Here is a 17964-nt window from a genome sequence, read left to right as displayed (position 1 = left end):
TTAAATGTTGTTGCCTTGTTAAATAATTTACACATCTACATAGTTAGATAATAGAAATAGGCAATAGAAATAAAAGAAAATATATTCATCTTATAAAATAAATTATTTTTTTTTTTATTCTTAGATATCATAAAATATTTTATAACAATATTGATTATGTTGCTAGTGAGAAATTTCATAGACGAAACTTTGGCTTAGCTTTGTATAAACTCTCCATGTAGCCTATAATTCTAGCTTATTTTATGATGCAGGATTTTATTACTACCGTATTTACAGTCTCTTTAATAACTGTAAAGTATTTAAAAGTATTTGTTCATGGTACAATAGTGTGTACAATTAAGGAAAAAGCTTATGATGTTTTAAATAGTTAAAATTTTACTGATGATTACATTGACAATGAAAAAACGAACCTACAACTTTTTTATTTTTTGTGATACTCCTTTGTAATAAAATTCTGCATCACAAGATCAAATAGAATTTGGCTACACAAAGAGCTTAATAGTTGAGCTAAACTTTTTTCTCTAAACTTGCTTATTAAAAACATAATAGTCATTATAGCGACAAACGTAATCCTATCTTAATTTCAACAAGGGATGATTTAATTTTAAATTTTAATATGCTCTTGCTTCATTGTAGTGTTTGCTTAAATCTTTGAAAATGTACAATATGACATTAGGAACCAACGTTAGAACTAATTAAAAAATGACCTTACAGGACACAGAAGTAAGTCATATCTGAAACACATTGAAATCTATTTTTAATGTTCCAACCATGCTATGGTACGTATTTTTTTCTTAAATTGTGTGATCCACCTTAAAAAGATCTCATTGAATTGTTAGTTTTGTGAACCTTAACACAACCGTTACATCTGGTCCATGTAAAATTATCTTCCTTACTCAAAAATATTTTTTCATTAGGACCTACAAAAAATTTTAAATTGAGTGTGGTGCTCGATTTATCTTGTCTATACGTACTACACTCGTATTTAACTTCAAGCTACCTTCAACTTATATTACATCACAAATGCTCCACCGTTATCTATACTTATTATCATTAGATTGTTATTCTTCTTAAAAACCTGTGAACACTTCTTTAACATATTTCATATATATCCATTCGGTCCGCTTAGTTAGTTTTTCAATATGTTTATTACTTACTTAGCAGATTCTTTTGAGTGCTGAAAATGTTTGTTTATGTGTTTACTTTGTTACCATCTTTAACATGTACACAAATTTGCCTATTTTAACTCTTGAAGTATTAAAAAAAGTTGTTATTGTTGTTATTACTGTATGTCTGAACAGTGAAATGTAATTTTGTACCTTAACTAAATATCAAAATTACTATAGTTCGAATGTGTGAATCAGTAAAACTATTTCAAATACTTTTTATAATATTTGTTCTGTCATTGATGTCACTGCCACTAAACGTCTTATTACACATATAATCGCATAATACTATATTATTTTCTCTCAGATGTCACTTTATTTAAAATCAAAACATTTGTCTCTGCTGTAAAAGAATTGATAAAAATTATTTTCAATGTCATTTTAAATGTGTAAATTGAATTTTTCATTTCAAAGAAAAATATTTTGCATACAATTCAAACATATTAGTTCTAATCCTAGAAAACAAAGGTTTGGCCTATTTAAGCTGATCTTGTGATGCAGGATTCAATTACTACTCAATTTTCTTGAAAAACTGTAAGCATTTCTATAACATGTTTCTTATATACTTATAAATCAATTCAATTCACTTAGCTGATTCTTGATAACGTTTATTTCTTACTTTATTTCAGTCTACAAAATATTTATTATTAATTTGTCACTTTTTTTTGTATGTACACCAAGTTGTCTATTTAGATTTTTGAAATATTGAAAGAAATTTGTTATTTTTTTTAATACTGTAATTCTAAGCAATAAAATTAAATTCTCTACCTTACCTTAATAGAAATATAACTTTATATTGGATTTATAAATAACACACATTGTAAATCTCATTTATTGTAATACTTTCAATTTTATTTATACTGTCATTGGCATAGTTAACACTGTCGCGACACTTCTTATTACATACAAAATAACAGAAAACTACCTATTATAAAATAATTAAAAAAAAATTTTTTCAACGTCATTAAAGAGCTACTAAATAAATTCTTTATTTTGCAGAACAAAATTTTTCTTATAATCGAAAATTTCAGCTCTAGTTATAGAAAACAAAAATTTAGCTCTGCTATAAGCTCTCTATATAGCTTATTCTAGCTGATCTTGTAAAGTTGGATTTAATTTCTACTTCATTTGTAGTCCTCCCTTAGCCTATGAAGTATTAAAAAATGTATGTTGATGATGCAATAGCGTATTAACTGAAGGATAAGCTAATGATATTTTTTATACTTTAAATTCTTTTGATATACATATTAAATGTTTAATGTGGAAAACTTTAAATTTCCTTACCTTCTTGAATACTACTTTATACTGGAATAATACAGGTAATACAACTACAAATTTGGATCAAAAAGGTACTCACGCAAACATCTATTAAAATTTTTTTACATTCTCCTGTCTTATGAATGATTTGTGTCGTTTTTTTAATAGTGGATCAAGTAGTTAAATTTGCTAATTTTTTCTTTTATATAGAATTTTTAAAAGGTGTGTTGGTTATTTGAGAGGCCACTAAGTATCCAAAAACATTAGTAGATGACTTTGTAAATTTATGGTTAAAAAAGATCAAGTACCGTTTGGGGATTTTTAAAAGAGTGGTAAATTTAGGATTAACACCCAAAATTGACGTTGTATTACTGTCTATAAGAGGTTGTGAGTTGGTCTTTGAAAAAATTGTGAACAAAATTAATAACACTGTTATTTTTAAATTTATTAACAAACTTGAAGTTTTCAATAATTTAAGTAGAGACAAAATTTATAACCGTGATAAAATTTGTACTGTATATTATTTTCAGTTCAAACATTGTGCTAAATGCTGCGTAGGTCAAACTAAAAGCAAACTTTGCATTGAAGTAAAAAAACACTTGAAGGATTGCAAAAATAAAAAAAAATCTACAGCTGTTTATATGCATACTCATAATAACTATTATATCTTGCACTTACTTTCACTTGGTACGCGTAGTAGATCAAGAATCTTTGAATAATTAAAGATTCGTATCTGCAATAGTATGAAAAATAATTGTGTAAATACAATTTCAGATACGTGTATTTCAAGTTCAGTTTTTTAATATTTTATAAAACACCACTTGTAAGTTAGAGAATATCTCTTAATACAATACTTGTTACCTAAAACTGTTAAGGTCACGCTCTTTTGTACTGTTAATTTGTGTACCGTGTTTGCATGTTATTTATGTTACTGATCTGCATGGCTTTAATTTCAATTTTTTAGTGCGACAAGCAAGAAAATAAGTATTTTTAATTAATAAACTAGTAATTCCTAACTTTTTTTAGTAATGATAGTTTTTTTATGTTGTAAGTTTTACGTTATTACATTGGCTAAGAAATAATTTATAATTAAGGTTGTTGTAATTATAATTTTACTCATTCTCGTTAAATCTAGGTTTCAGATTTCTGTCAAAAAATTTAAGATATTAAAAATTACTTCTCATTCAGACTACCTAAACGAATTAGATTTTATTTTAGTTAGGTAAGTAACGGTTCTCAGTTATTTCAATTTTCGTGTTTGATTACTTAAGCTACAGATGAATTCTTAAAACCTTTCAACTAGTTGAAAATCTCCAACTCCTTAAATTTCTCAATCTAGGAACTAATACTATAAGTACTCAAAGTATTTAAAGCCTAACCTATTTCATGTTACTTTTGTAGTACCAAGCACGGATCTAAAGAGTTAACGGTGGGAGCGATATCCACTACCCTTAGCTTCCAAAAAAGTTATTGTCTAGCATTTTTAATATGTTTAGATAGCGATTTTTATGTATTAATTTGTCTGCCTCTCAAGTGCACCTATGTAGTATGTATTGTAAGTTTTAGCCAGTGTAGAAATTTCATATAATACATCCTGGCATAGTGTGTACGTGCGAACACTTGGATAATGTACTCTTTAAAACCATGCTTATTCTTTTTTGCCTACGTTATAATTCAATTTTTAAGAGAAGTGGTATAAGCTATGACTAAAAATTCATCAGAGTTAAAAAAAACTGTACTTTTTTCATTTCCTCATATGTTATAAAGAGGACGTTGTCTTGATGTCGCAAATTCCAGAACGGTAGCACATGTTTCCAGAAAGGTCCTACTGGAGCTGTGTAAAATAGTTAGGAAAAACGACTTAGTTCGGAAGAAAATTCATATCCTGATTTGCAAATCTTTAAGCTCTTCTTGATTTGCTATTGTATTTAAATAATTACCATTATCTGTAACAACGAGCTCAGCAAATTCTTCGAAGGAACTTCTTACATCATGAAAGAGTCGACAGTAGTGATAAAAACTTACACACATGTCCTTAGGATTTCTGGCAACGTAAATTATCTAAAAAAAAATGAATATAAGCCTTATGTACTGCAAAAAATTAGTGACGAGAATTCATTTAATAATAGCAACTGAATTCATTAATTACGTTCAAAAGTTTGTTAAAAATAAGAAACTGTTAAAAATTAAATATACGTATATATACTTTCGGATTTTTCTTAAGAATCTGATTTGGAAGTAAATCCAGCGGTAAGTGACTTTTTATATAGCGTGGGCTAGCCAAGTTATCTACGATTTCAACTGACTCGCCTAGTTTTGCAAACCACTCGACAAACGAGCCGTTAACCATTAATGCTGATGATCTAAAAATATTTTCATTTATGCGTTTAATTCTGATATGAAGTATTTTTGACAATTTTTCTATTTTTGCAATATTAAAAAAAAAAAATGTAGGAAAGTAAAATGTTTCTTACTCGAGCAGTGGGTTTCGTAGAGCTACGTGATTTTTCTTAGCTTTTTCGTAGTTGAGATCGTTACCTATGAGCCAAGCCATCTCCTGTACCCAGTGGCTACCTAATAGAGAAAAAATTTCGTTAATTTTTACTTGACATAAGTTGTGTAGAATACAATAGCAATTCTCACATTGTTTAACTTAAATGTATATTGACTCTGTGGTAGCTACAGCAAATAAGAACTATAGCATCAATGCTACTTACTTTTATAATTTTTGATAAAAAATGATAGTAAAACGATAATAGTTTTCAATAGTTTACTGTCATAAATAAACTCATAAATCAATCTTCATAATACAAATTACCATTTAAATGTCTTATCCAAAACAAGTATTGCATTTTGAAATAAATTTAAACACTATTGATAATTTAGTTGCGTTAATCTTCTAAAAAAAATTTTTAAGTAATCCTCACAGACGGCATTTTTCCTATTCTTATCCAAGAGTCTTTACAAGTCTTTTCTCTTTTTGAGCTTCAATTTTCTATTTTTATTCTAGCAGAGATCCAGTACTCAATAATGTTGTAAGTAATGCATGCAATGTCACAAATTTTTTAATTTATAAACAAATTTGAGTTCTATATTTCCACTTATGAACAGATGATTCATACTTATCAACATTATCTGTAAAGCAAAGACAACGACTTCAAACTCACAAATGATAATATATCTACAATTTTTTCTCAACAAAGTTTGCATTTTTATTCTACAAAGCCTCTAAAAATTATGCCGTTTATTGTTAAGCAAGCCAAAAATATATTCAAGTGAATGTGACGAGATTCTAAGACCTACGGCATTTGTCAGAAATACTCGGCAAGAAATGGTCTGCGATGAAGACCAAGTGATAACTACAATACTGCTTTTAGGGACATGGAAAGAATAGGCTACTTATTTCAAATAAGGGGGGAAGCTCATGTAGAAGACTATATACAGTACTTTCTACTTCACTTTCTTTTCTGGCAAGCCTGCTCAAAATCAGCAGTCCATCGTGTATACATGATAGGGCATATGTATAAACTTTATTTATCGAGTACGCACACCTTGTTTTCTTTTAACCGTGTTTGACATTCTGGTGGTGAATCATATTATGTTACAGTATATTGTAAATAGTGCTTTGCTGTTTGTAGTACATAGGAATAAAATTGAGTGAAACGGACTGTTCATATAGTTAAGAAAAACAATATTCACTGACGCTGTTTAAATAATGAAAACAGATATCTCGAGTATTATAGGCAAAATAATAAGCTTTAAGAAATGTCTATAGAACAGCGAAAAAATTTGAAATTCCCTTCAATAAGTTAATGGTTATATGATATAACAAATATTTTTAAAGAAAATTATGTGTTATGTAGGCGTTTCGTACCCGATAAGAAAAAGAAAAAAAACTAGTAGTAAAGGGTGGCAACTGGCTTGATAAAATTACTAAGGGGTAATTGGAGGTGAAGGGGCTTCAGTGGAGCTTCAGTCCTTCCTATAATTCCTATAAAGGAAAAAATAAATATTTTCCTTATTTTGTAGGAAATGGCTTGTGAACTTAAGGTTAAGGATTATACGGATTTATAATCTGCACTACTGAAATCTCTATGATATATTTACACTAGTAGGTCTCGTCCTCTAAATGCTTCGCGTACCAATTTATGGTACCAATCCCCCAATACTTTATCTTAAGGGGGTTAGAGCGAAAAACAAATTTCTTATGACAGTCTTCGAAAAATTATAATGCGTTTTTTTTTCATTACGTTACCAACATATTGAAATTTAAGGAACCGTAGCGTCACAGTTCTTAAGAAAAAAAAATAGCAAACTTAGTATCTTATACACAGAATCTTATTAGAACGTCGTAGCGACATGTATATTTTTACTAAAAACTTGGAAAATATTTTTACAATTCTTTTAAAAAACTAGTATGTAATTGTAAGTAACAATTAAAATAACATATCCAAATTTGAGGAAGCAAGCCGTCACGGTTTAAGAAATACTTTAATTAAAAATTTTACGAAAATGCTATTGGTATATCTATATACAGCAGATGAAAAATAAAACATGGAGCATAAATTCGATTTTGAAGTATTAATTTTTTATTTTCTCACTTGTTAGTAATCTTCAGCTGTACGATATGAAATAGCTCACATGATTTATCAAGAATAGTCATAAAATACACTAATTTTTAATTTGAATTAACTTTTGAGACTGGCTGTACTGCTCTAACCCCCTTAAAACAAGAGTTGTGTCATTCAATATAACTACTTTATTTTTAGTCTTTATCTATGAGTCACATGATTTTGTACTTTAAAAAATATCGTATAAAACATATAAATATTTTTATAAAAAGATATATAATTTTTTGGACAGATGTTCAATTAAAATTTTTCTAAATTTATGATGTATTTTGTAACAATTAAGTATAAAAATTTAAATTTCACTCAGGGTATTTTAAATCATTCAGGAATTTAATGTTAAACTTTTGCTGGTGATAATGACAGTGGAAATTATGAATGACTTATTGCAACATAACAATGTCAAAGTTAGGGAAAAACTGAAAAAAATTATGAACAAAAATTATTATAATTTTTAAAAACTAACATTGCAAGATAACATAAACATTACAATTTCTACTTAAAACAAAAAAATTTTTAGATCTACAAAGAGTGAGATAGAATAAAAAAATTATAAGTTGGAATAAAAAATGTTTCAGCAAATCAAACTGATATAAATTGACACGTTGTACATAAAAGGCAAAAGTTTATGAAAAAAGCTATTTTGGAAAAAGTTTTTCTACGGAAGTAAAATCATCATCATTATTATGTATGTATCTGACTGCAAAAATGATTGTAACAATTGTTTATAATGAAATAAGTTATCATGAGACAATCTTGACCTTAAACTTTTTAACTATAAATGATTTTTCCGTCTTTACTCATGAAATTGGCACTAAATAATGCAAAAAGGAAAAAATTATTGTAGTATGGAATAAAGTATCTCAAATAGTCGTTATTTACATGAGTTGCTTTAATTTATTATCAAAGAGACTTAAAGTAGCTTTACATATTTTTCACATTTATAACAATAAAATTTTTGTCTTTCACTTTGTCAAAATTTTGTACAACAAAACTTGCTATGTTAATGTTTCGGAATTCTTTTTTTTTAGTTTAGTAACAAAAACTTCGGTAAAAAGAAAAAAGGTTAAATATAATTTAACAGTAGGTTCACTGAACATGGTATCTTCTAAGGATTTGGAGCATTTTTTTTTAAAACTAATTTTGTATCGCAGTAATGTAGAAAATTCATTTAAAATTTCGATAACAGTTAACGGAATACTTTATGGTATGATGTATAGTATACTGTATAGTATTTATGATGCTACTATTGCCTCAGATTTAGTGGAACACGATTTCCAAATTCATAAAATTTTTTAAGTGGCACATAACGTTAGGCTGCCATGTTTGTCCAGAAAATTTTGTTCAAGGTTTTTAATGTTTGAAGATATTCAGGGCAAACATATGGAAAAAAAATTCAATAATTTTCTATTGAAGATTGTAAAAAAAAAAAATTGTTCTCTGTTCTAATGTTAATTCTTTTATTTTTAATAAAAGTTTTAAATTAAAGGAAAACTTTAAAAACTTTTTAAAAAATCCTTAAGAATAGTTGAAAAAAGATTACGTGATTTACGTAATATAAATATCTATTTTGGTAACAAATTATTCATTTCAGAAAGCAATTAGACACTAAGTCTTCTAGTTTAAAAAAAGTCATAGAAGCATGATTATTCAAAAAAGTATTCGACTATGATATCTTCAGTCGTTATTTCTTACTCTAAAAGTTGACATTCACATTAGCTTAGTTGACAAAGCATTTCTTAAATTGTTATTAGATATTGAAGAGAAACAAATTCAATTATTGCAAGGGCCAAATAAATGAAAAATAATTGTTTGTTTCTATATTCCTCGTAGAGATATTATCTAGTTCATGAATGACGTTATACTTATAATAAGATTTACAATTAAATTTTTAAACATTATTCAAAAATGTTTATCCCCGCATGAGCTTGATTCATAAATTGAAACAATTGTTATGTTGATATAAAATATAAGTATGGTTTATGGCGTGTGTAACGGTATATCATTACAAATTACAAAATTACACACAAAAAATATTGGAGCAAATATGATGACTTAAGGAAAAGTTAGAAAAAGGCTTATAATTTTAAAAATAACTCTAAATACTTTGATTATTATTACCTTTTATTTCATACAGAAAATAATTTTATTAGTCTTACCGTTTTCTATGACGATCAATAAATCCCAAAGTTAAAGCTTCAACAACATTAGATTATAATTACAAAAAAACAACTGTTTTCGTATGCTTAATTATACGTCACGTTATTGAGATGTAAAAATAATAATTAAATTTATGTTTGAAAAAAATTTGATGATAATTTAGACATAAAAAATACTGTTCGAAAAAAAATTTTTGACGTTAACTAATCTCTAGGAGATAAAGAAAATTAAATTTTTATACTTCTTAAAAGTAGAGAGCTAAACCTAATATTATAGCAAAGTTCACACGAATAATAAATAAGTAGATCAGTTAAATAAAATTATTATCTAAGTATTATTTAATAACACAGTAAAAATTTAATCCTTTTAAAGTAAGTTACAAACCGATAGAATTTTGCCTTATATAAAGGGGAGCCAAGACGGTGTAGCAGGGGGCTCTCAATAATTAAGGGGGAGGGCTGAGAGAAAGCGAAGGGGGGGCTAAAGAAAAAATTTACCTTATAAAAATAACATAAACATTGACAGAACTTAACCTCATTTATAGTAGTGCTAATAAAAGGTGGAGGGGAGGGTTGAGAAGTGAATGGGTAGATTCATCCAGAATTATTATGTCTCCTAATATTATATAACTATTTTAATGGGGCGTTCCATGCGAACCCCTACAGCCCTCTCTCAGCTTTCCACAACCCCCTACAATCCTTTGATAGCCCCTCCAACAGCCTGCCCATAGGAAATAATATTTGACGGTTTTAAACCTAAAGTAAAAATTTCTTTTATTTTGTTAAATTGCCCCACAGCCCTTCAAAATTTTCCTACAACCCTTCCATAGCTTCTCTACGTTACTTTGGACCATAAACCTCACAGCTCCCCCACAACCACCTACGTACTAAATATCAATAATTTCCACTTTATTTATGAGATAATACTTTTTATCTATTTTTTCAGGATGCTAAAGAAGTGATAGATGGAATTTGTACATATAAATGTAATGTAATACGATTGTTTTTTTTTGTCACAATATGAAAAAAAACAACACATTTTAAATCTTAATTTCATTATTAAGAAATTATTTTAATTTATTGATATTATTTGACCATAACCTAACGTTTTTAGTTGTTCGGTAATTGTATTATGACATATAAATACATATAATAAATAATACATATTGTATTGTTTGATAATAATAATAACACAAAGGAAATTAAAGGCATGCATAAGCTATCATATAGTAAAACAATTTATTTCTTTGTCAAAAATTAGAGACTTCTTTTTTTAAATATTTGAGATCGAACTTTTTTCACCAAATTGTATTGTCATATTAAAATACATTATGTCATGTATCATGCATCATTATTAAAGGATAAGACGTAAGTAAATATAATAAATATTTATTTATTGCCATATGTTTTTTCCATTTGTTTCTAAAAATAATCATGTAAAGTAAACTTTTTATGTAAAAATTTCTTTCTTAGCACTTTTTTCTATTTTTGTGCTTTTTTCTTTTCGTACTTGAATAAATAAATTATTTTTTTTTTTTTGCATTTTGATAAGGCCACATATAATTAATCATGTAAAAATAAAGGTTTTCTTAAATATCTTTACCTTCGTTATCGACACTTCAACCTTAAAACTTGTGTATTGTCATAACAAGTGCCATACTGATTCGACATTGCTTACAATACAAAATGAAAGGTAATGCAATGATTTTTGATGTTTTTAAAGTTACTTTTTGTAGTAAAAACATTATTTTAAATTTTCCCTTTAGTTATTAATCCTCCTCTTATATTATACAGTTATTACTCGTGTTTTGTCTTTCAGTCTATCTGATATACTTAAATTTCTACGTAACAACCCTACTGTACCAATTTTTTGGTTTATTTTATAAGGTGGTCATCTTTTACGAATACTGTGCAAAATTTTTACCAAAAAATGGAAATAATTAATAATATCCAATCCATCTTTTCATTGTTAAGTTGCTTATCTTTACTATATTCTCAAATATCTTTACTATATTGAATTTTAGTTTTTCTAGTTAATTTTTTAAGAATAATAAAAACTAGGAAATATTTGAGAATGTGCATTGTTTGATATCTAATTTTTGAAATTATTGAAGGTTTTTGATTCCCCCTTTTTTAATTTCTTGTAATAATTTTGAAAATTCTTAATTGACTCGAATATTTAATACTAATTTTTAAATTTAGAATAAGTTTTATAAAAAAAAAAAATAAACGGTTTGTTTGATTATAATTCCTTTCTGACTATTTTTAATCACTGGAAGAATTCGATAAAAATCACCCCCTAACATAACTAATTTATTTTCAAAATATTTTTCAGTATTGCATTAATCTCTTAACATCCTGCCTAATGTTTTTAATGCTTTTTCTAAAACTAACTATTAAAGTATTGTCTCTGTTATATACGATAGAATATAGTTATGCGTGCGTGCTCCATTACTGGCCTGGGCCTAAAAGGTAGGGAAATAAAAAAGAGAAGTGATAAAAAAGGGAGAGTGATCAAGAAAGTACATGTGGAGATAAGCTAGAGACGCGCAACTTCCTTAATATATAAAAAGTTCTAACTAAACATAATTTAACGAAAAGTCACGCTTTCATTTATCTCCATACCAAGAAATCCACGTTACAGCTGGGTCAGCGGTGGGATACAGATAACATTTATCTACGTTTTGTCTCGTGAGCAGAAAATTTTCAATCTCGCGAAAAAACAATTTCTTTTTAGTTATCAGTCAATATAATAGAAAAAGAAACATCAATGATCGCAGAAAAAAGTATGTCAAAAGTGCGGGACGCCCAATCCAGTGTGTCAACGGCCACAACATCAGGAAACTTGAGAGAGCGTAAAAACAGAGAAATTATTTAGAAAATGCTTGGAGATCAGTTCAACAATAAGAAAAAATAATTGGCAATCAGCAGCCATAGACGAGACATGGAACATACTACGTAAAAAAATTCAAACAACGAGAAAAAGACAAAGCCAGTCACCTAACAGAAGGATCAAAAAGCCAACTCATGGGTATACACAGGATCATCATCATACTAACCATCATTACAGCGATGTGATAAGTAAATTTATTTGTTTTTTATTTACTATTCTCATAACCCCCTAGAGAGGTAACTTCTATATGTCGATGTATCCTAACTAAATCGGCACTTCGAGCATACTGGCAGAAACAAATAATTTCAGGTGTAAGTATATACATAATATACGAGTAGCAAACACCGTGTATTAAAAAAAATGTAATTAATAAATAAATAAAAAAAATAGGTGACCGAAAGCAAAAACGGGAAAAATCTATTGACTATCGCTAATTAATAGTGCCTTTACCTATCAAGCAAACTCAAAATACACACGAACGAAAGCGTCTCACGATTACAACATATTAACATAGAACATGATCTGGAACTATTGGTGGAGTGGTAGAGTCCACCGAAAAAGAGGCTCTTTATGATAAAAATGATGGAAAAACTTTTACCAAATAGAAGACGAATCCAGAAAGTCAGGAAATCCTAATGGACGCAGCACAACAGGAAATTTCTGCTATAAATTATACATCAGATCGTAAAGCAGTCCCCAGAACCAACTTTACTCTGGCCTCATTGACTCAAAATAGCAGAAGTAGCACTATGAACGACTTAACAACGGTTGCAACCTGGAAAGGGACACAGACTAAATTAAATACTTGGGAGCAACTCTCGTGCTCTTAAAAAATAGCACAACAAATACAGATAACGATGTCATTGAAAACCATATGGAACATAATAGATCAGATTCATATGAATTCGAAGATGTACATTATTTAAAGCAAACGAGTGATAGGTACAAGCGCACGCAAAATTATGTTCTACTAGAACCCGCGTTACAGCAAACTCACACAAGCGGGTTGCCAAACTCTCTAGTTACATTGAGCAGTTTCGCCAACAACGCGCTGCTGTTCGATGGTGATCCAGTAAAACTCCTATTGTTTGAACAAATGACCAGAATGGTAGCTTTCACATCAGGACTGCTGTATTAAAATTTCTCTTAGGAACCCTTGTAAACAAGTTACGAAGCCGGGTGGGTGAGTTCATTCCTCGATTAGCACGATTGGTGCTAATAGATGAATTTTTAACAGAACTGAAAAATAGGTATGCCTGCACCAGCAATGCCACTACCTTATTGGCAAAACTAAGAATTATATCGCAACAAAAAAAATAAGTCAGTGGAATCATACTGCGACCAAATACAAACGATACATAGCTGAATACCTGCTTTATACGACACAAACTCAATTTATTCTGAATCACAAGAAATTTCGCTAAAAAATCACATTTACACTTGCAAGATGCTCGTCCTGCTCTCCAAGTAACCAGCAAGCGCCGAAAATAAAAAGAGAGATAAAGCCTAAGAATGAGATAGAGGCAGCCAAAGAAAAGGAGAAAATGGACTCTAGTAAAATATGCATCGGAGGTAAATCTAGTAAAATATTATATAAGAATAAACATATGGAATGGAAAAAAATCAAGGTACCACAAGAAGCACACTCTACAGGCCTCTCTAATGGCTGAGAATAAACGGGAAGAAAACATATGCAAATTAACACTAATGGCTACTAGCCTTTATGTTGACAAAAAAAGCATTAACAAAAATAGGAATCTACCTCCTGAAAATGCTATGCAACATAAATAACATAACATGAACACTATCCGATCATAAACATATAAATCAAGAAGGAAATCGCCAGTGAGGACGATGGCGTTCCGGCCTTGGATGTGTTATGAACGGTAGCATAAAGATATGTATGCGTGCGCCTCAGCTGGATTGGGCTCCAAACGTAAAGTAATAGAGAAAAGACGTGATAAAAAAAAGAGAGCGAAGCAAGAGAGCAAAAAAGGAGATTAGCTGGAGACGCGAGAGTGAGAGGACCAGGCCTGCGAGACTGGAAGACACGTGCAACTTTCCTAACATACAAGTAGTTCGTATAAAATATAACTTAACTACAAGTCACGCTTTTATTTAATACCATGTCAAAAAATCAACGTAACATTCCAAACAATTGATTAAACTTTTTTAAACATTTTTTCGTTGTCGCAAGGATGTCTTAAAGTTCTATAAGCTAAACTGATGTTATGCCAGTTCGTGCCATCAACAAAAATTCTTATATTAAAAAAGTTTGGAGAAATGAAATAATAAATTATCGTTGTAGATAAATAAGTTTTTCTTGAATCTCCTGGACCATCTGTAATAAAAAGATTATTTTTTTGTTTTCAAATGATATTAAAAAATTTTTTTTTGATCATTACTCAAACTTATATACATTGTGTTAAATAGTTCTTCACTAAAATGTATGTCTTTATCTAGACCATTTTCTTTCTTCTTTCTATTCGGTGTGAGTAAATTGAAGTACTCACAAAAACTTATCTCCCGATTTTAAAATTGTGTTAGTATGTAAAAGAACTTTAATATTTTCAATATCAGGCAAATCCTCTTTAAAGAATTCATTATATTTATTTTATCCTTTATTATCTTGATTGCTTTCTAAAGTTATAAGCCAAACAAAAAATTCTTCTTATTATTATAGAAACATAACAGCAATCGCTTCTATAAAATGTCATCTATATTTTCATAACCAACAATTATGAGTTCTAATATCTTTGATGATACGCGAATACTATGGTATGCAAAAATTTTATTTTATTTGAAAGGGTGTCTGAAATCACCTTAATCTGGTCCAAGCCTTTGCGTAACATATCTTGCTAGTTTGATAGCTTTCTTGGTTTCTTAATCCATTCTCTAAGTACTCCTGTTCATAATTTATTTTAACGCCTAGTACAAGGTAATTTTTTTCTTTTTCAAATTTCATTGCAAATACAGTTTGTTGCCTATATTTTAATAAGTCAGGATTGACCTCTCTCTGAAGAATAAAATGTGTTATAAGAACATAATACAAATATTTAAGGCTATATTAAAAAAAAGGAGAAATCGTAATCAAGCCCTCAAGTAAAATTTTTTTAATTTTATTTTTAAAATAAAAAAATTCAAAAAGTTTAATTGTTTCCTTAGCAAGGGTAACTGATCATTTTGCTGAGCATTGAAAATATAATGTAACATTCATAATAACACTAAAAATAATGTCAACAAACTATTTATAAATATTATTCGCTTTGATTATTATATTGTACGTCGTAAGTCTATTTATTTGCCTCTTACGTAATATGGAAAAATTTTAACTAATAGAGTACATACAGTATTCATGGGAGTATGACAGGAGTCAGTAGGGGCCCTCAATAAAAATTGTGTTGGGAGAGAGTGGAGGCAATAAGTGGAAAGGCAGTGAGGAGGTAATGAGAGTGAGCAGGGGTTGTTGATACAATTTTATTAGGTTAAAACAACGGAGAAATATATAAAATGTTTATTTGTGGAGAGGCTGAAGAGTAAACGTTAGAAGAAGTGGAGATCTGTAGGGCTTGTTCGGGAGTATTCTCGAAATACCTTGCTCAAACAACTATAACTTATATAGAGATATATATAATAAGCACGTGGTGAATCAGTGGATTAGGTCATGGATTAGAACGTGGGAGACCTTGCTTCAATTGCTGGCCAATGCTACTTCTTCGAGCAAATACCTTTGTTAATTTTTACGTGTGCTTTTTCACGACCTACTGCTCCTCTTAAAAGGGATGGGTGACTTTCTTGCAGAAAAATTTCCTTTACTCGCCCTACCCTCATCCCAGTAATAGGTGGCTTTAAAAAAATTTAAATTTTCTTGAATTATACAATTTTAGTGGGAGAAATCCCGTACCTCACAGCTCCCATCCCCCCCCCCCCCCACAGTCTTTCACTCACCCACATCATCCCTGCTAAAATAAGGTAAAATTTCATTATTCTCTTGTTATTCCGACTCATAATTTTTTTTCAGATACCCTGCCACGCACAACCTCCCCTACAGACCCCCACTATCTACTGCACTTTTTTTTGGATGTCTACTGTTTTCACAGCCCCGACATTTTTTTTTTAGAACCTGACTTACACCCAACCAACCTTTACACATCTCGAAGTACACAAATATATGTATAAATATATTTCCATATTTTCGCAACAGCTCTGATGGTTATTACTGTTGCAGAAAGTCTATTGCGAAGCTGTATTTCGTATCCTTAGACTTTTATAGAAAAAACAAAAATAATAGATTTTAAGGATAATATTATTAATCATCTACTAAGAATAAAAGCATTACAGCGAAGAATACAATTGGGATACGATTCAGATACGAAGACGATTAATTTGACCATAATCAATATCGAAAACACTGAAATTAAAAACAATTTGGATTTTTTAAGCCAATGTAATGTAGGTGGATAAAATCTGTTAAAAATATAAAAGTTGTAATCGACGCATATTCCATTAATAATAGATTTCAGCAGATTTTATATGAGAATAACTCCTGTCTTTTGCGCCAGAATACATTAGTAATCATATCACAGTGGAAGTTGTACCTTCTAAATAAAGTATTACTTGAATCGTAAACATTTTAAGATTTGAACTGTAGCAGTATATACCATTGCCATCAAAATGATACGCTAGAAGAGGAGGCTATCATGAACTGCTCAATGCGTAGTACATAGTGATAATTGTATGAAAAGATTATTTTATAAAAAAAAAGTGTATTATGTTATAGTGAGCAATGTAATGGATATCGATTAATATAATTGATGTATGAATATTTATAGAAAATCAGTACTTGAAGCAGAGTATGATAAAATATAAATAGTTTTGTCTTTTGTAAGTTACAAAAGTGAAATATAGGATAAGATGTATAAAAAAGTAAAGCTTTACTCTCTACGCACTTCGCTTGGCAACCTCCTCAATTATTACATGTTCCATGCTTTTTCAAGTAATAAAAGATGTTTTTGTACAGAAAATATATTTGTGCAGTATAAAGAAAGGTTGAACTTGTAAAACATGCAACAATAAGGAAATGCTTGCATGTACCGTATATCTTTATACTTTTTCCAGATTTTGATAAGTCTTTTGTGGTTGTATTAGAAAAATTCTTCGATCTCACTTTATTGTAACTACAAGGAGATGATATTAAAAAATGAATTGCCAATTGATTTTCTCTTACTTTAAGTAATTTGCACTGTCAGTTGACTTTCTCTTACATTAAGTAATATGCTCTGTATAAAAAATCCTTTTTTTTTTGATAAATTTTCTACTCAATGATGATTGGGATACAGTTTTAAGCAAACACTTTAAAGTAATTACAAAACTCTGTGATAAAAAAGCGCCAAAAACTCTAACACTTCCTCACAATCGGTGCTACATTAAAGCATCAATAAAAAAAAAGGTAAGAATTAGTTCAAAAAGTAGAGTTTTAAATTCGAATACATACGAATGAAAAAAAAAAAAATAAAAAAAAAGGCTCCAGGCGAGAAAAATCTGCATCTCTGATCACTCATGGGATTTTTGTTGTCCTAAAACATGTAGAGAAAAAATTCTACTTTATATGCATTAACTAATTTATTATTAATCTCAACTTCTGCTTTTACTATCATGCACTCTAATTATTAAATTATGCCTACTATCATGCAATTGCATAACTTCATCACACTTACAATCTTCTATGTTAGTCTCTCGTACACTTCAGAATACAATGGCTTAGTAAAAATGTTCACTAGCTAATCTTTTTGATAGAATTTTTTTTTATGATTACACATCATTTAATGAAATCAGCTTTGATTTCATACACATGTCTTTTG

At 29.1% G+C, this 17964-nt stretch overlaps 1 protein-coding gene across 1 annotated transcript in view; it reads right to left on the bottom strand.

Annotated features, from left to right (window-relative positions):
• St2 (Sulfotransferase 2) overlaps nucleotides 1-17964 on the bottom strand; it is a 175925-nt gene that overhangs the window by 81278 nt on the left and 76683 nt on the right. The window contains exons 2-5 of the mRNA XM_089597555.1: nucleotides 4898-4997; nucleotides 4630-4786; nucleotides 4364-4484; nucleotides 4163-4257 (exon numbers count right to left, since the gene is read on the bottom strand). Coding sequence (XP_089453681.1) covers nucleotides 4163-4257; nucleotides 4364-4484; nucleotides 4630-4786; nucleotides 4898-4997 — 473 coding nt within the window. The remainder of the gene's footprint in view (nucleotides 1-4162; nucleotides 4258-4363; nucleotides 4485-4629; nucleotides 4787-4897; nucleotides 4998-17964) is intronic.

The sequence above is a fragment of the Copidosoma floridanum genome, unplaced genomic scaffold (assembly GCF_036245765.1).
Source record: "Copidosoma floridanum isolate Cflo_tuat_1 unplaced genomic scaffold, Cflo_Japanese_pri ptg000033l, whole genome shotgun sequence".
Lineage (NCBI taxonomy): Eukaryota > Metazoa > Arthropoda > Insecta > Hymenoptera > Encyrtidae > Copidosoma > Copidosoma floridanum.
The sequence above is the reverse complement of the archived record's forward strand: the minus strand, read 5'-3'. Positions and strand labels throughout refer to the sequence as shown.